The sequence below is a fragment of the Gavia stellata genome, chromosome Z, assembly GCF_030936135.1.
Source record: "Gavia stellata isolate bGavSte3 chromosome Z, bGavSte3.hap2, whole genome shotgun sequence".
In the NCBI taxonomy this organism is placed as follows: Eukaryota; Metazoa; Chordata; class Aves; order Gaviiformes; family Gaviidae; genus Gavia; species Gavia stellata.
In genome coordinates, this window is record NC_082637.1 from 2,952,499 (window position 1) to 2,975,769 (window position 23,271).

Sequence of the window (23,271 nt, forward strand, 5' to 3'; positions counted from 1 at the left end):
ACACTAACAGTGGAAGGAAGAAGTTCATAGTTCTGCATCAAGAAGCAAAGAAAGATCTCCACCCACTCATGTTCCCATGAGTCACTTGATTTGGGACTGTATTGAAAAAAAGAAAAGAAAAAAAAGTCTTTTCACGAGCCCCACCCCTGAAGTCTGCGGGCAGGCCCTGCAGATAGGGGAGAGATCACAGAGAGCTGGAGCCTACGATGCAAAGGCAAGGCATTACCAGCCAGTTCAAAGTGTTAAAGCTAGCGCTCTGTCTGCCTGATGCTGCTCCCTTACCCCACCTCCTTCCCCTCAGGCTCTCTTCCAAGATGATTAGTTTTATATAAATGTTGTGCAGAAGGATAAAAGACTTGCTTCATTAAAGGCAAAACCAAGGTCTGGATGCGCTGGTCATAGTGTTATTAAAAATCCACCCCAAAACCCCAACCTCCAAACCCCACAGTGTAATGGCTTTGAGGTAACGGTGCAGAACAAGGTGTGTTTATTCTTGGTTCACTCATTTCAACGTTTGGTGGTGCCAGTGTACGAGACACAGACGTTGGGAGAGGGGAACAGGAGGACAGAGGGCCACAACCAACTCCTGCACAAGTCCTCACGGGTCACTGTTAATGACATGAGTTCTAACCTGCAGGCACTAGGAAATGACTGAGCGCAAAGCAGAATTCCTGGATTGATGCAAGGACATCACCTGCTTTAAGGACTTTACTCAGCCATTACATTTTAAAGGTTTCACCGAGTCTCTATTACAATGTTAACATAAGATGTTTCTTTAAAACCCCAAATAATTAAAAAGTGTGGTGGGAAACAGTTAATTGATCAAAGCTATGAAAGAGTACCTAGAGGTCATTCTTTTAAAAAGTAGTAACAAGATTTAGGCTATTTTAAGCTTTGCAAAATGCTGTTATTTAAAAATCAAGACTTCTTTTCAAATCACCTCCATTTACTTTTGCCAGAAGGCAAGAAAGATCTGTATTATTATATCAGTAAGTCCAAGTAATAATAAAATAATTTGAGTTCTTGCATTCTCACACTCAGTGAACAGTTCTATCGCTAAGTGCCAACAGGTCAACATTTCTAAACATTACATACCTCTGTTAACGTATATGCTTCCTCTGCTGTGCATTCAGCTTTCACTGTAGGGTTACTTAGTGCAAATATTATAGGTCGCTCGTTGATAGAAGCCATTGCTTTGATCACATCCTGAGAGAAAAGCCGCCCAGCTCCTGCAACTCCTGAAGTAAATGGAAACACATATAAATAGAATCAATACTTAACTGCCTCAGGGCAGATGACAGTGACTGTAGATTAAGTTCATGTCACCCCTGAAGTCTCCCACTTGGAGCAAAGCATCACAGGCTTTTCTAGCAGCAGGAGACAGAAAACGGGCACTGCTCTGTTAGTGGCTGCTTAAAATCCACATTTTCACAGGAAAATCTAATTAATGTGTTCCAAAAGCCTGTTTTACATGCTTTTTTGTATTGATCTGTGTAAAGAACACTTATCACTGCCCTCGATAAGCAAGTGGGAGTTCTTCACAAACGATTCATCCCAGCTGGGTGTTAACTGTGCAATGCACATTCCCTTAATACTGGTATTTCTGACCACACCCAAACACATAAGTACAAATACATAAAAATGGTGGACATTTGTACACCAGCTACAAATGTCAGGGTAGCTACTCAGCCAAAAAACTTTTCTTTTCCAAATAAACCATGAGCAAAGGAAATTGCAGAGTTGTACCAGGAAACACCTGCAATCTCATCTGACCTCTGCAGCCAGCCACTATAAGAAATCAAAACCTACATATGTCAGTGACCTAACAGGTATTGGTGATCCGCAGTATGAAACAGCTCCTTCAAGCCATGCTGCTGGCAGATTCTAGCCAGAGGAGGTGACTGGGGGAAGGAAAGTCAGAAAAAAATAATTACTCAAATTAGGGAACTCCTGTAAAGCAGAAAATGTGGTGTTTGTGACTGCTCCCTCCCTTGCTGCTGGTGTAGGGAACGCGCCTGGGAAAAAGGTTACATTTTCGTCTTCCTGACTCTTAGTGCCCTTCATTACAGTTTCAGTTCATTGTGGCCATGCAGTCCCTGAGAACATGCTCAGAGTGTTCTAAGAAAGGTCCAACACCAGCTGGACAAGGACTAGAGGAAGCAGTTAGAAAAGGACACAAGATGGAGAAGGAGCACCACAGCTACAATGAAGGATGCACTGAGAGCTAACCTGCAGCTCAGTATATCTTCAAGCAGAAAACTGACCTCACGTTTTCATCTTATTTACACCAGCAGAAATGCAGATCACTGTCAGCAACCTCCTTGGAGCCACATTAGCAAATTAAATGCAGCAAATAACCAAATGATGGAAACACAGAAACAAAAATAAACTTACTTACCAATGATAGCTGAAGGCCGAAGTACATTCACTGCCTCTACAAATGTCTTTGGTATCTGCTCTGGAGCCTGATGCGTAAATGGTTCTTGATTGGAATCTACCTTTTGTTCTCGGCCCTACAGATAAAAAGTTGATTCTTTTTGTGAGAAGGACACGGGGAGCACTGGCCATCTGTACCGTGCTATTTCAAGGCATGGTGCACCCCTACCTGAACCAGTAAACCGTACTTGTCAAACATCCATATTCTCCTGTAGGCTTCCTCAGCAGAAACACCGCTTTCCATCATAGCCATAACAATGAGGTTTGCAATTCCCAGGGCGGCCTTGCAGATAAAAGGACTTTGATTTTTAACGAGTCACAAAAGAGGTCTGTCATCACAAACACCACCCTGTTCAAGATCCCCACAAAAATCATTTAGTAAGTCAACTCTGAAACACAAGCAACGTTTGCCTAGATGGGGGCAAACTCCTGGAATCAACAGCGTGCCGCCTTCAAGCAAAAGAGAGGCAGCTCTTCTGGGTACTGTGCCCCCGTGTCTGTACCAGTTCAGCAGCCACAATAAAGCAGCCCAACCAGACAGTAAGAACAAGTCAGTGCTGCAGCCCTCCTGCCAAGAAATCACAGCGTAGTGTTTCGTACCCAACTGCTTTCCAAACCTCTCTCTGCTCCTGCTGCCTGTGATAAAGGCCTTGCAGACAGAGGGAAGAAAGTAGATGCTGGCAGTGCTTCCCTCCACATCCCTTCTCTTGGCTCACTGCACATGCTGCTAAGTCTGGCAGGAGAAATAAGGTAGAGGGAAGTGCAGAGCAGGGCTCAGTGCTCAGGCAACAACACAACACTGGCCAATTACTCCAATTAGGACCTTCCCCAGCTGGAGAAATTTTCAGCTAATTAAGTTATTTTGTCAGCACCATAGAAGCAATTTTGCTGACATACCAAGAAGCATGGTGCTGGTCCTGACACTGCTGTCCCAGTAACTAACTAGTGTCTGCTGCAAACAGCCACTGATTTAACTTGCTAAGAAAACCACTGTGTACTTCTCTCCAATGCTATAAAAACATTACAAGATGGTCTTACCCTCTTTCTTACTAAATCATAATTTTATGGTAAATTCCCCTTCAACTATACACAAGTCCCGGATGCTTTTTTTCAAGTCCATGTAAGAAAGTGAAAAACTTGAGTCCTTGCAAATGTTAAACACCTTTCAAATAGTCATCTTTAAGCAGGTAGTCCCTTCTGTTAATGTATTTCAGCTGGCCTTATAGAAAAAGTTCTGCAATGGAATTCTGAGAATGTGAATCTCTACAAGTCCTATAGAACCAGAAAATATACAGTTAAGTCTCTTGTCGCTCTAAAGCCCTTAAGAGAACTCACCTCTCCTGCTCCAAGGAACAGCACTTTCTGCTCTGCAAGTGGTCTACCAGTGGCCTTCTGTGCTGCCAGCAGTCCTGCCAAGGCCACTGAAGCTGTCCCTGTAAAAGTGGTACAAACCTAAGGTGAGCTGAACAGATCTACATGGCAGATTACGGTTTTGGGCAAAGTTTCTGCATATACATTAAGGAACACAAACAAAGGGTATACCTTGAATATCGTCATTGAAGGTACAATATTTCTCTCTGTATTTTCTTAAAAACCGAAAAGCATTGTGGTTTCCAAAGTCTTCAAACTGGATAAGTGTGTTCTGGCCATACCTACAGAACATGGCAAATATTTCTATCACTGGACACGTAAAGAAATACAATCCTTTTAAAACAAATCCTGCACGTAATCAATTATCTTTGGAAAGAGGATGTCCTCAGGCCTTTCGCTGCTTAAAACAGTTCCATCTCCGTTCTCTGTGTATTTAACAGATAACTACAAGCAGCATGTTCCAGGTCACAGAGAAAATCACTACAGAGCCAGAAATACAGCCATGTCTCTTGACTTCTACTCCTGTCCTTATTCTTTAAATGACTGTTTCAAGGACAGTGTGTTATAGGGGGTTTTTTGCCAGCAGTTTTGGCCATACTTCCGTGCAGAATATTCAGTGTCATACCTGTCTGTAATGGCTTCCATAAATTCATCAATTAGGTCATCATAGACCTGTGAGCGATCCCTTTTTTGGTATAGGCCCATATAAAATGGATCTTTTAAGAGTGTCTGAAAAAGAATAAATCAAAGACAGCAGCAGGATGAATCACTTCCTCAATGTACACTTTCCAGAGTTCACAGTAACACATTTCACAGCAAAGATACTGCATTTACCTAGCCAGTCTATATCAACATTCAGTAATTTCAGCTGGCACTTGAGGTTGGTGATGGCTGCTTTTAAAATGGAACAAATCAATAGGGTGAACAATAAACTGCTTTAATAAATCTGATTCACATTTCCAGCTTCTTAAAGTCAGGTCAACTTGACTGCCTATTTTACAGCGTTCCGGCATTCAAATTACTTCCAAATGCACCATTTCACCAACAAATTAACTGGCATTTTTCAATCACTGATATGTAACTGTATAGTGAATTTCAAATCATTTACCCTTACATAAAATATTTGGGTTTATCTTAAATAAAAGTGCTCAAATAAAAATCTTCTCTTATAGTACTAAATACTCTGAAATAAATACTTTTCACAAGGATAACTTATGGCAGGCAAAGTTCAGTCAAACTCACTGTATTATCAGTTCCAACATCGATGCACACAGGCAAGCATTTATCTGGATGTATTCCTGCACAGGCTGTATACAAACACAGTTTTCCTACTGGAATTCCCATCCCATACACACCCAGGTCTCCAAGACCCAATATTCTTTCTCCATCAGTGACGACAACAGCCTGAAAACAAAAGCAGGTGAAATTATATATGACCACTGAAATTTATGAAGTTTAGAGCAATACCAGTTGTGTACTTTTCCAGGCAAACATTCAGGTATGTTTGCACAGCCAAACAAAGAATAAATTACAAGGAATATTTTACTTGAAACAGTAATGCTTAATGTTAGGATGTGCTATGCTCCTCGTTCTTTGCTGAAATCCACTGCCCAAATCCTTCAAAGCTAAGTGGGAAGGATCCAAGCTGCCGTGTGGAGATGCAGCTTGTAACTTGGGTTTATGATTTCCACCTGTAAATTCAGACTTCAAAAAGTTTGCATAAGTAGCATTCACCTCATCTCCCTTTGTGGTTCTCGACCCGACTGGGTCATACAGGATTTAATGGCAAAATCTGGGCCTCCCAACTACCAAGAGGACAAGATAACCTCTCCTACTGCTATGTAACTGTATTAGGTTTGCGTGGCAAGGTTTTGGTAGCAAGGGGGCTACAGGGGTGGCTTCTGTGAGAAGCTGCTAGAAGCTTCCCCTGTGTCCAATAACGCCATTGCCAGCCGGCTCCAAGACAGACCCGCCGCTGGCCAAGGCCGAGCCCATCAGCGACGGCGGTAGCGCCTCTGTGATAACATATTTAAGAAAGGGGAAAAACAACTGCGCAACGGCAGCTGGAGAAGAGAGGAGTGAGAATACGAGAGAGAAACAACCCTGCGGACACCAAGGTCAGTGAAGGAGGGGGAGGAGGTGCTCCAGGCTCCGGAGCAGAGACTCCCCGGCAGCCCGTGGTGAAGACCATGGTGAGGCAGGCTGTGCCCTGCAGCCCAGGGAGGTCCACAGTGGAGCAGATATCCACCTGCAGCCCATGGAAGATCCTACACCAGAGCAGGTGGATGCCTGAAGGAGGCTGTGACCCCGTGGGAAGCCCACACTGGAGCAGGCTCCTGGCAGGACCTGTGGCCCCGTGGAGAGAGGAGCCCACGCTGGAGCAGGTTTGCTGGCAGGACTTGCGACCCCGTGGGGGACCCACGCTGGAGCAGTCTGTTCCTGAAGGACTGCACCCCGTGGAAAGGACCCACCCTGGAGCAGTTCGTGAAGAACTCCAGCCCGTGGGAAGGACTCATGTTGAAGAAGTTCGTGAAGAACTGTCTCCCGTGGGAGGGACCCCACACTGGAGCAGGGGAAGAGTGTGAGGAGGAAGGAGCGGCAGAAACAACGTGTGATGAACTGACCGCAACCCCCATTCCCCGTCCCCCTGTGCTGCTCGGTGGGAGAAGGCAGAGGAAATCAGGAGTGAAGTTGAGCCTGGGAAGAAGGGAGGGGTGGGGGGAAGGCGTTTTTTTAAGATTTGGTTTTATTTCTCATTATCCTACCCTGATTTTGATGGTAATAAATTAAACTAATTTCCCCAAGTTGAGTCTGTTTTGCCCGTGACAGTAATAGTGAGTGATCTCCCTGCCCTTATCTCGACCCATGAGCCTTTCATTATATTTTCTCTCTCTGTCCAGCTGAGGAGGGGGAGTGATGGAGCAGCTTTGGTGGGCACCTGGTGTCCAGCCAGGGTCAACCCACCACAGTTACGCAGTAAGACCCAGAGGTGCATCCCCCAACACCTCCCCAAAAGGTGGAATAATGAAGTAAAATTAAAAAGTTTGGCTAGTCTAGTTCTTATCATCACTGTTTACTCAAAACCATAAACCTCATATTTAGGATAAAACACTGCTCTTCAACATACACATTATCTTCATTAGCTGTATTTTGCAATTATCGTCGAACAGCCACGGATGCATTATTTAGTATTTACATTTCCATCAAATACTAACAAATCTTAAGAAGCTCAACTAAGATTAAATAACAACTAGAAAAAAAATTATACAGTGGTAGTACCTTAACGTCATTCTCTGGCCAGTTGTTCACAATTGACCTTATATGGCCTCTGTCTGAGATAGAAATAAATAATCCTCTGAAAGAAAAAAACAAAGCAGAAATATTTTATAGGTGGCAATTAGAAAATTCACCTTGCTTTGTAAAACTAAATGTCAAACAGTACAATTTTCTTAAAATTGAAAGCGTTGCAATCACTGGCATAAATCACTCAAAGGACAGTTTCTAATACACAAGTCTATTCGGCTACTTTGACACTCTAAAATGAGAACACAGAGAAAATACTTTTCATGATACTACCGTGATTCACACTGCTACAGATATTCACCTTTAATACTCCTCTAGGGCAAAACACCTCTGGTGTTTTATTTGGAGGATCTACCCTCCCCCTGTCAGGATACGAGAAGGGAACATGATCCTCAGCCTGGCTTTACTTTAGTGAATCTCCATTCACGACATTATGCAAGGTGAGGGGAGGGAAAAGAAAGGAAAGACAGGGACTGAGCATACTGACCAAAACCTCCTGGTCTCCAAGACCAGGAGGAGAACAGTGCTTCCCACTGCTGAGTGGTCCTCCATGGGAATGTGAGAGGGGAGGCAAAGGAGCAGAGGTAAGGAGAAATGTCTGTATTTCTTCTGCTCAATCAAGCCCTTTGTGGTTAGGAGGAAAGGGGGTGTGAAAGGCTCAGCAGAGGTGGTAACAGATAAATTACCAACACTTGGAAAGTGCTGGATCTCGGAAAGAAAGGGGCACATCCTGAGTTCCAGTCCACACTGCTGTTTCTTGTACAGACAACTTCTAGAGCAGTACAGTTTTCAAACTGGTCTAAGACATACAGAGACGTGGAAGAGGAAAGGAAGTATGTGAGAACTAAGAGAACATCTTTCGCATCCCCTGCCCCAGATCAGGAGCAAAACCATGAGTTTCTTACTGTCTTTATCACAGCAGCTACACTATGCAGCCGAGTCCTCATGGCAGTGAAGGATTAGCCCTTCCTCCACACAGCACTAAAGCCCTCAAGCGAGAGGGCTCTAGAAATACACTTTGAATTGCAGTGAGAGTTATCATGGAAATGAGCTGAACGACTGCCAGTCTGAACTGGTTTCCTCAACACAGAGCTCATAACCTGAATGATTGTTTTGAAGTCACTGCTGAACCCAAATCAGATCCCAACCAAGCGTACCTACTGTGTCAGAATAACTGAAAGCTGACTCCTAGAAGCACAGCTTTAATACGGGGGACTATCTGCATCCAACAGAGTCTGCTGAGCTGCCGTGAGTTGAGCCTCTCCTTTCCTGCTTTGACAACATCTCTCCTCACACACTGCTCGCTGGCCTCTGCTCCTGCACCCAAGATGTCACGCTGTGCTGCTCTGCAGAGTGTTGTGAGAATCGCTCCAGCACTGAGACCCTTTGCCATCAGCAGCAACATGTTGGTCACGGCTTCGATTCTGCCAGAGCTGCTGTTAGCCTGAGCTTCCTCCAGCAAGTCTGCTGTACGGGTGTGTGTGCAGGGTTGCACAGGGGAATATATCTAATGAATCTACCTGAAGTTACCTCTCTTGAACAGAGGGTGAGACCGGATAACCTCCAGAAATCCCTTTCAATCTACACTTTCCTCTGAATGCTCTGTCCTGATACAGATCCTCAGACTCACAGATGTGATTTTGAGAGTTGGAGAAAGCCACAGCACTCTCCTCAGAATTAAACAGCTGTATGGCATCTAGGAAGAGCTGGAAATGGGGCTGAAGCCCTGCACTTGTGGTATTTACGTGACACATTACCACTTCTGTTTTCAAATGTTCTGTTTTCCAACGTGAACTGGGTCTTGAGTTATTATTTAATGAACTTTTACTGCCCTGAACTGGCACAAGTCTCGTGTAGCTGAACCCAAAAGAAGATGAAATACACGATTTCCAAACCTATAGACAAAATTATAACAGAAGTAGCAGCAATATTTATCTGTCATTCTTACTTTGGTCTCCTGAAGATGTGTCCATACTGGGAGCAGGCAAGGCCTACTGTTGGTGTGTATACAATTGGCATTAACCGCTCAATATCATCTTGTAATACCCTATAGAATAATTTTTCATTTCTCTCTTGGATTCCCATTATGTAGATATACCTGAAATTAAGCAAAAGAAAAAAACACTTACTGTGTTTCACATTTATGCTTCTTTAAAACAATGTGAAAAATGTCAAAGCAAAAACACAAACTTGCTTCATATTACTTCTTCATGGAATTCCTGCTTCCACTCAAGTCGGGCTTTGAGCACTAAATGAAAGTTGGAAAAGAGAGAGTAGGAGTACTAAAAAGCTGAAATAAACAAAAATACTGGATGTGACATACCATGCATGCTAACAACTTAGTGCACAAACATGCACTGCGATAAAAGATAACTCATGGATTTATTACAGGATGCAGCTGGGAGTCTCACTACTGTTAAAAAAAAATTATCAGTGAAAGAATTTTTCATCCAGAAAAATAAGGTCCTGACAGTAAGGTCTTGTTAATCCTAACATTAACACAGTTGTAAAACAAATTAACTCCTAACAAAAAGTTCATTTTGAAGGACTTACCTAGGTGTGTAAATCAAACCTGCATCTTTGCAAATTTACGTACCAGTCTACCATGTGTCAATTCATATTCAGTCTTGCTGACCCGACACCACAAAGATAATGAATTAGTGATTTGTCTCAGGCTACAGTAACCGGGCACTTCGCCAATACAGATGACACGACTGTTTCAGATCAGCAAGTGACATGATGTGGATTTAAAAGTAATCTTTTGGTTTTCATGAGAACAAAAGAGTTTTGATGTGGTCCAGTAAGCCTCAAAACATTCCAGTGCTCCTCTCGCCTTTAGGAGACTGCATATTTTTACATGCAGATACACAGAGGCTTATATGAAAACAGTAGCAGGATAATAAAAATATGCCATTTTAAAAATAAAAAATCAAAATCCTTCACATTTTTTTCACCAAACCAGTGGGTTAAACAAAAAAAAAAGATTGATATAAAAAAATTACACATTATGAGACCCCAAATTCTAGCCCTGTAATTCCTTTCTAGCAGTAACTACTGTGTATGATAAACACTGTTTTCCATAGCTAATTATCAAACCCTCAATTTACCTTCACTCTCACATATTTTTCTAGCATGCAGTAGCTGCCCCCTTCCCCCCCTCCAATAGTTCCGTGCTCTAACGACCTGCCACCCAAATCTTACATATTACAGAAATACATATTATGTATTACAGCAAGGTTTGCAGCTCTGTTACTGGCTAATTCGCGCACATTCTTTTTCGTTACCTTATGACTATGGAATATAAGAAAAAAGCTCCCCAACCTCATTTAGCCACATGATGAATGCATGATTGATGAAAGCAGTTTGCTGTGCAAAAGCGAAAATAGCCTCCAACAACTGAAAAACACAGTGGAGGCACAGAAACCTTATTTGGTTATCCCCATGCAATATTTTACAGCAATTTCCATTTATTTGCATGGGAAAACAAGGCCAGAGGAGTGCTTACTTTTCCAAGGGGTCAGTCATTTTTGCCAAATTCTTATGGAAGCGTAAGGCTTGAATGTCTTGTGTCTCTATTTTAGGAGGTAGAAGTCCTTGCAACCCAAGCATCTGTCGTTCATGTAATGTGAAGGCCATACCCTGAAAACAAGAAAGGTGAGAAATAATTAGCAGTTCTTCCTCTAGCATTTCTCTTTATAATGTCTTCCTATTTGCCATTTCAGACCATCCACGGCATCCTTTTGTCGTGACAGGTACCACACAAGGCAGCGTTTGGATATATTTGCCTCTGCTGGGGTTCTCCTCATCCTTTGTGGGTATCCCTTTAGACCACAGCTTTTCCACATCTGAGCTCTCACGCCCTTTGCCAGATTTCATTTTACTGTGTGAAACTGGAGAACAACTAAGAGATCCCACTGCAGACAGGCTGAGGTTTAAAAGTAAAGTAACAGCTGCTTCTTGAATTGTTTCATAGGAACGTAAGATTGACCAAAAACATGTGGGTCGCCCAGTCTGGTCCCTACAATGACAGGCAATAACGTTTAGTCCACAGAGGTTTATCTGAATTGCTCCGTTTGCTGCTTTTTTCTACATACTTATGGTAATCCAGCCAGATCCCAAAGTTACCAAATTGCCCTAATGCTTCTATTGAGATCACAATTCAACCCAAATCCTTCATTTTTACTTAGGGCTAGAACTTATCTCTTGTCTTCAACTGTAGTGGTCTACTTCCAAAAAGCCTCATTTGTAAGAAATTAAGTTTCAGAAGAGTTAAACCACAAAAATATCCCAGCTTTTCCATTCTTCTCCTTTTCAAGGGGCATGGGTTAATTTATTGTTATTTAAACACTAATTTGAATTATTTAACAATAACATTCAATAAACCTGGCTTTTCACTTAGTACACGTCACAGCCTGCTGTGAGCTACCTGCTAATGGAGACATCTTCACAGGGCAGTTAACTCAAGGTGTTAACGCTGTAGACGTTAACTGATCCGAGTCTGGATTCGCAGCCAACCTGGCTCAAAGTGCTGACCCCATTTCCGCCAACAACTGACCCCACTTTAAGTTTGCCGCTTCCAAAAGAGCAATGATAAACTTCCCTTATTTCAGTTTATCCAACTGGGTCAGTTCAGTGAATGATTAAATCAATACTCGTGAACACAGGAGCTGAAAACCCAGGAAAGCCTTTGCTGTGCCAAGGCTGTGCATCAATCTGTGAGCAAAAGCAGAATCTGAAAGGGAAAAGTCTGCTAGTTGCAATGTTTTGAAAGAGATGGAAACAAGAAACATCAGTTCTCCTCACAAACAACACTTCCTTTGTTTACTAAAGCAGCTAGATTAAAAAGAGCACATTTTCCCCACGCTAGAAGCAGATTCTTACTGCCAAGTTAAAAAAAAGGTTTAAAAAAAACTTTCTAAGGTTTGTTTTATCCCTTGTAATTACACTCCAAATTGCCCCTGCAATCAGAAAAATCACAAGAACAAAGTTACTACTGTCCCACTTTAGAATAAAAGACACAAATTCAGATTAGAATATAAGACACAAATTCAGATTAGAATATAAGACACAAATTCAGATTAGAATAAAAGACACAAATTCAGATTAGAATATATATGTTTTCATCTCTGCTTATATTTGAATAGACTTTCACAGGTATTTGTAGAAAGCATGTCCATTAACAAAAAACCTCTAATTTAGAGACTATACTTAGTGTAATTCAGCACACTTGAATGGTTTATAATCAATATACCTACTCCTTAGGAAAAAACATAATTAAAATAATATTTTTACGTAATTTTTCTCTTTGCTTATTTAAATCACATTTAATAAGAGTTGTTTTGACTACACTGATTTAAGCAGCCCACTTGCTTTTCTGTACTAATTCTGTACTATGTTCTAAAGGAATAAAATATTTGCAGTTAGAAAGCAAGAAAAAAAGAACAAAACCAAAAAACTTCAGTGTTTTGCAGAAAAACACTTGCAAATACTTTCTTGCAAAAACCTGTAAGCATTTAACCCTAAACTAGGTCAATGCTTTGTATTTCTGACAACCTTCCATGTAATACATTTGATATTAAATACTGAGCTCAATTTATCCTTTTTCTACTCTCTGCGAGTCATTCGCAAACCATTGTTTTCTTTCCTCATGTAATTGTTATTCTCAAGTATTCTTCCAGTATTGTCTGTAAATAAATTTCAGATGATGGCTTATTCCTGAACTTTTTACCCTTGCTGCTGGTCTTTTGCTGGGTTTAACAGTCACTTTAACCACAGGGTAATTTTTCTGAAAACCCATTTGAATAATCCAAAACTTGCACTGAGAACACAACCATGGAAGCAGCACCGGCATGAGAAAGGAACACACAGGGAATGCCCTATCTTTTTTTTCCTATATTGCAAAGGATCTACTTTAGTTTCACTTCTGCATACTTCACGAGAAATACTGATTCTCGGGGAATGTAAATGCATCTCCCAAAGCTGCATGGAAGCGAACCATGCAAACACACATCTCTGCTATCTTCCCCTTCTCCTTAACTACCCCCTAATTTGTTACCAGCAGCAGTTTATGCCTTTTTAGAACAACCCTTTCTCAACACAAACTGTACTTGCCACGCAAGTGATTTAGGATACAAAGCTGAGTACAGCTGGTAAACACCCGTAATATTTTGACTGTTACTTTAGGCACTACAAAAACAAAAATGATGCCAAAAGATTTACGATATTAAGAAAAAAAAAAGCTTAGTCTCTTTTCAGAAGATACGTAAAGACCGGTCAGGAAAGCCACTAATGCCACCAGTTTAAGGCATGTCAAAGGCCAGAACCCCTTCAGCGGTACCATACTGGCTACACTGACATTTTACTCTAAACTAGCTGAAGTATCTCACTAGCAAAACCTACGTCCTCCCCATCAGAAACTCTCAAGTCCCTTAAAATAAAGTCTACCTAATTTCTAATTTCCACTATTAGCATGACACTGGGACATGGCTTTTCCTTTATTTCCCTGTACAGTGAAACCAGTGACCTTAAACTACCTGGGTCCTTAATAATATCAAATGAGCCCTGAGGTTAGTACTAAGCAGAGCAGTTACCCATCTTTATTCAGTTTATTCCCATTTTTTCCAGTCTATAGGCAACCTGGTTTTTCAGTGTGTCTGGAGTTACAATAACATTAAACACAGCGACTCCTTTAAGTGGTATCAAGTCCTTCCAGCTGTTTATTTATGTGACAATTAGATCTTACCACATTAAAAGATGCTTTAATTTTTGCCCAGGCCTAACTCAGGAACCTGAATGCCATCACCCTCCATACAGAAATTCAATCCTCGTTCAACTATGACAGAACAAGTTTAGTCCAGAGCAGCACTGTAAAAAACCCAGAGCCCTTCCAGCACTTGCTGTATTCTCATTCATTATCTTCGCCCATGACCATCAGCTGCCTCTTATTTTGGATTTGGGATTGCGGCTTGTTCCCCATACAGCACCACGCAGGATGGAGATCTTCCTTCAGCTAGTGTGCCTAGAAGCTGCAGTATTACAGATTTCCTATCCTTTTCCCTCATTTTATAAACCCCAGTACAGTTTGACAGAAACAGCGATCAGTTCCCAGTAAATCAGGAGGCACTCAGCAATTGGCAGCACCGGGACTGATGTTCTCAAAGGCAATTAAGACCCCAGCACCTACTTAAGGGCCAAATTCCCTCTGGTTTCCACTAGGATCAAATGCCTAAATACTGTAATGATTTGAGCTTAAGTCACAGGAACCACTTTTTGGTTTCCTTTGACCCACAGTGCTAAGTGTCCTTTCTCCGAGTGTTACGCACTGACTTTCACTTAGATTAGTTTCCTTAATCCTCTTTACAGCTCAGAAAAAAAAAGGTGTCCTTTCTAAGATAGTACAGACAAAGCAGGGAGCGCATCTAGGAGAAAACCCAGCACACTTCAAAGACCATAAACTAATTAATTAATACACATGGACAAATTTATTGCGGCAAAATCAACGTACGGCCATGGGGCGGGGGGGAAGGCAAGTAAAATGAAGTGTTGACAGTTTTTTAGTTAAGACAAGCTCACACTGAATCACCATGTACTGTGCCTTTAACACACAAACTATCTGGCACTGGGACCTCACTTTAGCCCTAACAACTGGGCCCTACTACACAAAGCGCTATAAATATCAGCATACAAAAATTCTAGTTGCCTACTTTGCATGAAAGTGAACAGGAGACCTGAATCTTGCAAGATTTTTATAGCACTACTGAGTAAGTAATACTGAGAGGTTTCTAAGCAGAGAAGTACTAGTGGTGATTTTTTTTTTTCCCCTACCTGCAAGGTCCTGCAGGCATATATGTAGGAGGGGATACTTTCACCTCATACCATAAATCTCTCAAGCATTCTGAAAACCTGTACAGTTTATAACAAATAACCCATTCAAAGCCCCTGATAAAGATATAAATGCAGAATATAACCAAACATGCCACTGTTGGGAAAATGAGTTAGCCTACTTCACAGGGAAGATTTAATCAAGTGGTTTTCATGTAACTTCTAATCATTGTTATATTCAGCAGTGTCTCGTAGGCTTTGAAGTAGCATCATAAACATCTTTATTTTAAAGTAGATTTCACATTGGATTGTGGGCTGCTTCTTCTCTTAACTCTGCTTTTGTTAAATCACAAAGTTCACTATTGCACAACATGTCTCCACTGCAAATTAATAAAATTCACTCATACAAATCAAAGGTGTATTTGCTATCTCAGCCATAGATTCAAAGTCTCTCTGTGTTTATGAGAACAGGGTAGAATATGAAAAACTCCTTTCGTTTCTTTCCTCCTTCATTTTTTAAACTCAATTTCATATCTTTATTCTTCCAGAAACAGCATAGTATATATACTGGAGGGTACAGCTGACACAGCACAGCAGTTTCCTCCGTGCTGAACTGTGAAATGACCCAGACCTTCCCCAGGTTATTAAGCCTTTAAAGACCTTAGTCTCTCTGCAGGCAAAGATGCCACCAGTTCTTGTATCGCCTCTGTACGGGTGGAACCAGATGTAAATCACTTTGGCTGCTGAACCGGATTTAGCTAACCAGCAGTAGCTCTCATTTACTAATGATGTGGCTTCAACTAAAAGCATTCCCCTGCAGAAAATGGGAAAAAGTCAGAAGCAGAAAGCCTTTACACACCAGCAAGAAGGTCACCCAGCCTCTCTAGGGTTTGTTTCCAAGCACCAACGGTTATGGTAAAGCTGTACATTGCAAATCATGAGCATGATGACTGAAATGGTTCATCTACACCATATAGCATCACTGAACACCTCAGAGACATTTCATTAAACTGCTATTTTTCTAACTGAGCAGATGCCATTGCTTTTGTTCTCCTTTAATGGCACTAATCCTACAATCAAAAAAAAAGAAACTGAAAAAATGAAAAAACAAGACAGCTTCCTTCCTTCCTCCACCCACCATCCCAACAGCCCACGAGTCCTGAGCAGAATGGCTGATCTAAGTTAAATAAGGTGCAATACTATCTACCACCTTTGGCACTTATAGCACCTTTTCAGATGGACGATAAAAGCTGGTTACAGATTAAACCAGTTCCAATTAAAAAGTTCCATCTTTCCACATTTAATTCCCTTTAAGAGCATGCAGATCTCAAGGAAGCTGATAAAAGCTGCAGAAGCACGGCCACGCAACCTCCACCCAACAATCCCTCCATCTCCAAACCAGCTGGGCAGGACACAAAACTTGTGGTGGGATTTTTCGGCTGGGGGTGCGCGCGCGCACGGAAACAAGCAGTTTCTATCAGCTTCCTGCCTTCTAGGATCCTTCTCCGTGACTGATGAGAAACTGCTGGTAGTATCTCAAGCACTGTATTTCTTAAGCGACACGACAATTACCATTTGCAGTACATCTCCACATCCTGTTTATCCTGGTTTCCCCAGGAAGGCAGACGGGCACTGCGTATTCTACACCCCAGCTGCTCATCCCAACTGACACAGTCTAAAAAGTATTAAAACAAAAGAAATCAAATGTGTCAAAACACAGCATGGCGAGAAAGGGCAGGGGAAGGACAAAGGGAACATCTGCTTTTACATCTTCAAGTTCATACAATCTTTCTTCACATTCTCTTTTCCTATCCTATTTATTTTGTCCAACTAGCTTTAACTTTGGGTTGGGTTTTTTTTGTTTGTTTGTTTTTTATTCTGAATTGGAAACACACTGTTGGGGTATTTATGGGAAGCCAGTGAGGTCACATACATCTTTGTTAAGAAAACAGATTCTTTAAACAAAGGTAATCTATCAGAGTTTCTGGAAGTATTCAGTAAGGTACAGATGAAAATAAATTGGGCTGAAAAAGCTGGGAATGAATACAGATGAAACTGTGATTAATGGTCTAGCTAAATACAAAATAGGAGAAGATGACCACCCATATGGAAGACAGACACTGGGACAGTTCCTCAGGAATCAGTCTGAACTCTTTTGTTAAAATTTATCACGTATTCTGATGCACATGTGCCCAGGCATATACATACATACGAATATGTGTGCATGCATATGTGTGTGTTTAATGCAATGTCCTAAAGGTATTTGCTGAAGCTAAAAATTTGAGAGGCATTGCCAGTACAGGAGAATGATATTAAAGAATGAAATAACCAAACAATACTGAGGAACAGAGTAACAGAAAAAAGGGTAATGGAATCAACTGTACAAAATACAGTCACGCACTTAGAGAATAACAAGAAGAATTGATGCCACAAGGTAGAAAAATCAGCAACTAAAATACAGAAAGTGTCACAAATTATTCAGAGTCACAAATTTGCTGCAAGCACTCAGAAAGCAAACATACGAATAAAGTTACAGGTCACATATTTCCAGTGACGATAAAGACGGACTGATGCCACTCTACATGGCAGAATGGACATCACCAAGGTCAGGGATCATCTACTCATGCATCATCTCTTCTGTGCTGGAAGAAGAAATCCTGGCCCTTGAGTGAGAATCCGAAGCATTACCACAATATAAATAACAATTTAATTACCAGTACTAAACAAACAAGATTGTCCTAACAGCATTCTAAGCACCCAACAAGCTTAAAATGCTGCGTTGGCACAGCAGGGATCTCCAGCAGAATAAAAGGTCCTGAAGCCAATTAACTGTAATTTGAATCCCTGTCACAGAGCAGAAATCAAACATCGTGGAAGATCGTAAATATACACGGATGCCAGCAATGCAGTTACAGTATGTTCTGCAATTGTTTGGCTGCAACAGCAAGGGCATTACTGATATAGCTCATGACCTTTTCTGAGCCACCCTGACAGTAAACACTTGAAAGCTGGGCTTCAAACATAAAAACCCAAACCAGTTGATGTAGGTGTATGATGTACCTGCAAAAGACAGGTAAGGATGGGAAAGAAAAGAAAAAAACCAAACGGTAAGAGAAAAACCTACTCCAATAGCAAAGAGAGGAGCAGATTAATTTGCACAAGGGAAGGGGTGGTTTTCTTTTAGTGATGCTGCCATCTTGCAGTTCTTATTTTAGGGCCCACATACATTAGAGGGGACCAAATGTTCTGTAGAGTTGATAGGAACTATAAAAACTAAACACAAGCAACTAAAACACAAGTCATAAAATGACGAGCTCAACAAGCTGCTAGCAAGAGATAAAGGCCTTTATCTGTGCCTGTATGTACATGATATATATATATGCACATGAGGCACTGTGGGCAAGAAAAGCACAAAGGGTAAAGTACTTTGCATATTTAGTCAATCATTTATTTCTCTGCTGAATTTCAAAAATACATTTCTATACAGATACTGCATGCAATATCAAGCAGTATCACTCAACTAGCCTACAGATCCATGCAAACAGGTGTCAGCCTTAACGACAGACTGATACAACAGAGCCAAACAAATGTGGAAAGTTTTTTTCCTCTCACAAGTATCATTTGTTGGAGACATTAAAATATTTTTTAAAAATCAACTGCTATTAATAAGCAGGTCTCCATTCTTCCCACCTCCTCAAAAAAACCCATTAAAAAATACTGCTTTGTGCTCAGTCCACCAGAGAATTCCAGGCTTTAAAAAAAAAGTTAGCAAGGTATTACCTCTACAACAACAAGAAGAAATGACCTATTGTTTTTATTTCTGAATACTGTTGCATAATCAGGACTTGGAAAAGCTTACAGGGCTTGAAATAATTTCCACTGGCATGTCAAAGTGTTTATAGCTCAGAAAAGTCTCGAGATAATCTGATCTTGACAAATCACACCAATCTATTCTTTTCTCCTTCCCCAACACAGCAATCCCAATTTTATTTTTGCAGTCAGCCAGTCTCTTAACTTCTACAGCCCTCTCTCTATATATGCAACCTGCATTCATGCAGCACCAAGGCATTTCACGCTACACTATACTGTACAAGAAACAGGCAGAAACATGACTACAGGTCTACACTGTGGCTTCTTCCTGTCAAGACACTCAGGAAGCACTTTTGCCAAAAGAAACATGAGCAATTCTCCCTGTAGTTATGGGCAGGACACAAGGAGATGCAGCTTGCAGTTCCTAGCTTGATATCCTCCCCAGGTATTTTGAGCCCACTGGCCAACTTCTAGAAAAAAAAAGAAAAACATTTTGCTGTGCAGAGGAAAGAGCCAGCCTAGCCCTTCTGCTAAGAGAAAGGCTCGAGGTTATGTGTCTGGCTTGCCAGCTGGCCAATTTATAGCAGCATGTGCTTCTTTGCGTCTAGGCAAAGGGGACATGGGAAGGAACTAAGAATACAGGGGTAAAGGAGTCAGGGCCATGGGCAGAAAAGGAAGGGAAGGAAATTTACAGTGAAGGGGAAATAGAAGGCATTACAGAAGGGGAAAAAAATAAGACAATTGGGAAGAGGAGAAAAGCCAGACATTAAAAACATAGGATAAAACTATGGAAGTCCAGCTTCCGTAGCACAATTGCTCAAGAAATACCCTGTCAGAGGCAGCTAGATTTGTCACCTTTCTTGGCCACTTTAGATATCTTGGATCAGCTACCTAAAGCTCTTATCTCATTTCTTACTAGTTTTAGTTTACACATTAATTGTTTCAATATTCCTGAAGGCTACCACTACTCCTACTGAGGGGAAAAAAAGAGATTGGGGATGGGGTTGTGGAAATAGGAAAATTTCTGTGAAGAAAAAAAGCTACTTTCTTAGGAGAAGTTCCTCCCAATGCATGGAATTAAAATAATGCCTCTACCTCCCAGCTGGCTCCATTCAAGGCTTATTTTTAGATGCTCTCTGTCCGACTCTCTGCAGAGGGATGTTTCTTACTGATATGGCTTGGTCCCAATTCACAGCCTTGCAGGAAAAAGCCAGGACTAGGTCAGAGAGGCTAATGCTTTCTTTCACTGGCAAGACTGAATTCAGAATTAACTTTTGCAAATGATGAAATAAGACTATCTGCTGAAGCTTTACTTCAATTCAACCAGTCCAAAAACTAAGCCAGTAGTCAGCAAGAATCAGCGACTCTTCATTTGGCACAAGGAAGCAGCAGTATTGATTGTGTAAACCACAGCAAACAAGGGGAAGCGCAGGCTGACAGAAGCAGAAGGTGTTATTGGAAGTCCTTGTACTGAAGGTGTCCATGTAGTAAACTTGAAACGATCACTGACTCCTCCATCTCCTGTACCCTTTTTTGGCTGTGGCCCAGTACACCTCCTGGAGGTGGTTTAACCCTGGAACAAGGTCCTTTGGACGATTACCGGATGAAGATAAGATATTTGATAATCACACACTACCAACCTTGTTCGTTCGTGGGTTTAACATCAGTGGCTTGCCTTTTTCTTTCGTATGTGCGCTGCGACGTGCCATCGCACAGGGAGTGGCAGCTACTCTTAGTCGGGAGAACATTTTCTTTATACTGCACCTGCGAAAAAGAAAAGAACATCATTCAGATGCAGAGGCAGTGGAACTAATGTTCGTATTTGTAGGCCATCTTTTGTAAAAGAAATACGTACGTGCTAGATAAGACTCGTTGCTTTAACACTGTGATAATAACCCAAAATTGCCTTGCAGCAGCCAGGAGTAAGAAAAAGAAAGAAGGCTTTACAACAACGGGAGTGCATGAATGAGTGGAGAGAGCATCCAGGGACACCAGTGTAAGCCAGTATTGTACTGTGGGCTGCAGTCAGTCAGCATTCACTAGGTATGGTCTTCTAGCTGCACCATAAACCCCGAGCAGAATTGCCATTAGCAAATATTAACCTTCTGTGGTGACCCGTGCAACTGGCACCAGTGCAAATACCAGGGAGGACAGAGTGACTTGGGCTAGTGCAGCAAGAAAATTTAAGCTGAGTTTCTCCAATAGCTTTCTGACAATGAAATCTTGTGGCGCAGACAACAGAAAGGAAAGAAACTACTAGCATATTAAAACTAGATTAGAACAAAATGTAGAATTAAAATGGTCAAAAATTCACTGAACTCTGGATTCCATGCTTAGATTTTTAAAATTCCAAACCTAAAAAAGGTTATTTTCAGAGAGAATATGTCCTTTTCAATGAAAGATATGTTTCCCTAACAGAATAAAAAATTCGTTAGTACCACTCAAAAGCTTAGTTGTTAATCTCACCAGGTGATAACCACTCTCAAACCCATTTTATTCAACTATTAAGTGCAAGCTCTTTAGAGCAGAAATTATCATTTATTACATGCTTGTATAACACAGTGCCAGCAAGGGATGCGTACCAGACTCATCTCTAAACATTCTTTCACCAACACAGAGAGACAACAGCAATCGCAGCGAGACCTTACACAGGCCCACAGCCTGTATGAAGGCACATTAAGTTTGGCCAGAAAGGACAGACGTACACAGCTCAGATGCAATATTGTGCAGAATCCTGACATGGGGAGAGGGAAAAAAATAAATCCCTTTAGCAATAGACCTATGCAGTCACTGGAGGAAGGCAGAGACCCAGGGTCGGTATGGCAGGGAACCCCTCTCCCTCTCCCTTGCAGCTGGTGCGGGTGGGGGACCCCTGCAGCGGGTGCTCCATCAACGCCTGGCCCAGCTCTATGTTCACATCCAAGACACATGCGAGGACAGTAAAGCAGGTATGAGGCATTTTTAAAGCATGAAATGATGCATGGTTTGGATTTTTAATTTCTTCCAGATGGAAGCCAGAATTAGATTAAGGAACAAAACTTCATTATCTTAAAGATAGCCTGAATACTTTAGAAGACCTTTCTATAACCAAATTTACACATAATCAACTTTTAAGATGGCAGACTGATCTTACAAGTTACAATCTGAGGATTTTCTTCAAAATCTTTCCAAGCATTAAAAGAACATGCAAACATTTAATATTTTTCATCATAAGTTATATCCGAGTTTCTCTTCTACCCATTATAAAGTGTAGAGGAAAGCAGCACTGACATTCAGCGGGATCCTTTTCTCTCATCCTTTGTTTGTTTGTTTAAGCCTTGGAATTGAAAAGAGTTCCACTCAAAACCCATGTGTTTAGTTGTTTTGTGGTAAAGAACATAAATTTACTGCGTGGAGACAGGACGAATGGAAGCCTCGCCAGCACTACAAACAAATGTTGCTTTTACCATGATAATTCCTCCCTAAACCAGCTAGCGGTGGACTAAACACAGCTGGTCTGCCAGCACTCAGGGCAACTGAAAATCAGGATCAGATAAGCAAAATTAAATTTGTGCTGCAAAACAACCAGCCTTTAGGAATGGCAAATTCAGCCTTAACTGGTTTTAATTCTGATTGCTCATTTGCCATCGTTACACAATTGCGAGTCCACGTCCTCATGCACGTGAGGCTAAAAATGATCTGTGATTACAGTGTCGCAGCAAACCTCTGCCCGTATCCCATCAGTCTGGTGTGAGGGTGGCTTCAATCTGTCATGAGCAAATACCTTAAGCAAGGAATTAAAAACTAGGCCAAACACCACACCTTATCTTACTCTAATTAAATTTAAATTGCTTCATTGCAATTAATGATCATTTAAGAACCAAACAAGATAGTGGCCCAGATTTCTCCTAACTTCATCAATTAACTCTCTAATCAACGAGAGACAGACTTTTCAGGGGTGTGATTCAAATCTTACAAATCTTACTTTCTTCTCTCCTGTGTGAGAGGAGACTTGGTCCCTTCCTCTGAGGTGCCATACAGGCACCTAAAATCATTCTCTTGGCAGAGGCATCTCAGAGGCATACAGCAAGTGGGAGAATCAGGCTTCATTTTCCACCCAGTCCCTCTGTTTAGATCCAAGAGATACGATCCCAGTTAATTTATATCCAGCATAAAACTTGACTGGTTACTTAATCCTGAGCTCTCCTTCCCCTGCTCTTCCAATGGTTTCCTATTTCTGTTTCATCTCCTATCTTGCACATCTGTAACTCCTTTTGTGACAGACTTTTAAACCCTTTTTAGCAAGAATCTGCCTCCAGAACTCGGCATAACTTACGCTGAAACCACAAAGCAAGCATCCTTCCCCATCCCCTGTCCATACTCCTCTGTAGGAGGGCCAAGAGCTCTCTGCTTTGCCCACGTGGCCATGGCCCTCCGTGACTCGCCTCCCCTCTCCTCCTGGCTCTGCTGGCCACCAACCCGGCAAGAACAAGCCACCCATCTGCCCAAGTCCTTCTGCTTTAAAAGTCCTACTTCCTCCTCAAGAATACA

The 23,271-nt window shown here is 41.6% G+C and overlaps 1 protein-coding gene across 3 annotated transcripts in view; it reads right to left on the reverse strand.

Moving 5' to 3' along the window:
• The window catches only part of ME2 (malic enzyme 2), a 37,917-nt gene that overhangs the window by 9,692 nt on the left and 4,954 nt on the right, over window positions 1-23,271 (reverse strand). For 2 of the 3 annotated variants that reach the window (XM_059833324.1, XM_059833326.1), the window contains exons 2-12: window positions 20,382-20,505; window positions 10,616-10,749; window positions 9,059-9,208; window positions 7,087-7,162; window positions 5,050-5,211; window positions 4,433-4,536; window positions 3,979-4,088; window positions 3,772-3,869; window positions 2,606-2,719; window positions 2,399-2,513; window positions 1,096-1,238 (exon numbers count right to left, since the gene is read on the reverse strand). In XM_059833324.1, the coding sequence (XP_059689307.1) occupies window positions 1,096-1,238; window positions 2,399-2,513; window positions 2,606-2,719; window positions 3,772-3,869; window positions 3,979-4,088; window positions 4,433-4,536; window positions 5,050-5,211; window positions 7,087-7,162; window positions 9,059-9,208; window positions 10,616-10,749; window positions 20,382-20,489 (1,314 nt within the window). In that variant the 5' untranslated portion in view covers window positions 20,490-20,505. Of the gene's footprint in view, window positions 1-1,095; window positions 1,239-2,398; window positions 2,514-2,605; window positions 2,720-3,771; window positions 3,870-3,978; window positions 4,089-4,432; window positions 4,537-5,049; window positions 5,212-7,086; window positions 7,163-9,058; window positions 9,209-10,615; window positions 10,750-16,503; window positions 16,523-20,381; window positions 20,506-23,271 lie in introns of those variants that run through there. The other variant, XM_059833325.1, reaches the window with a different exon arrangement.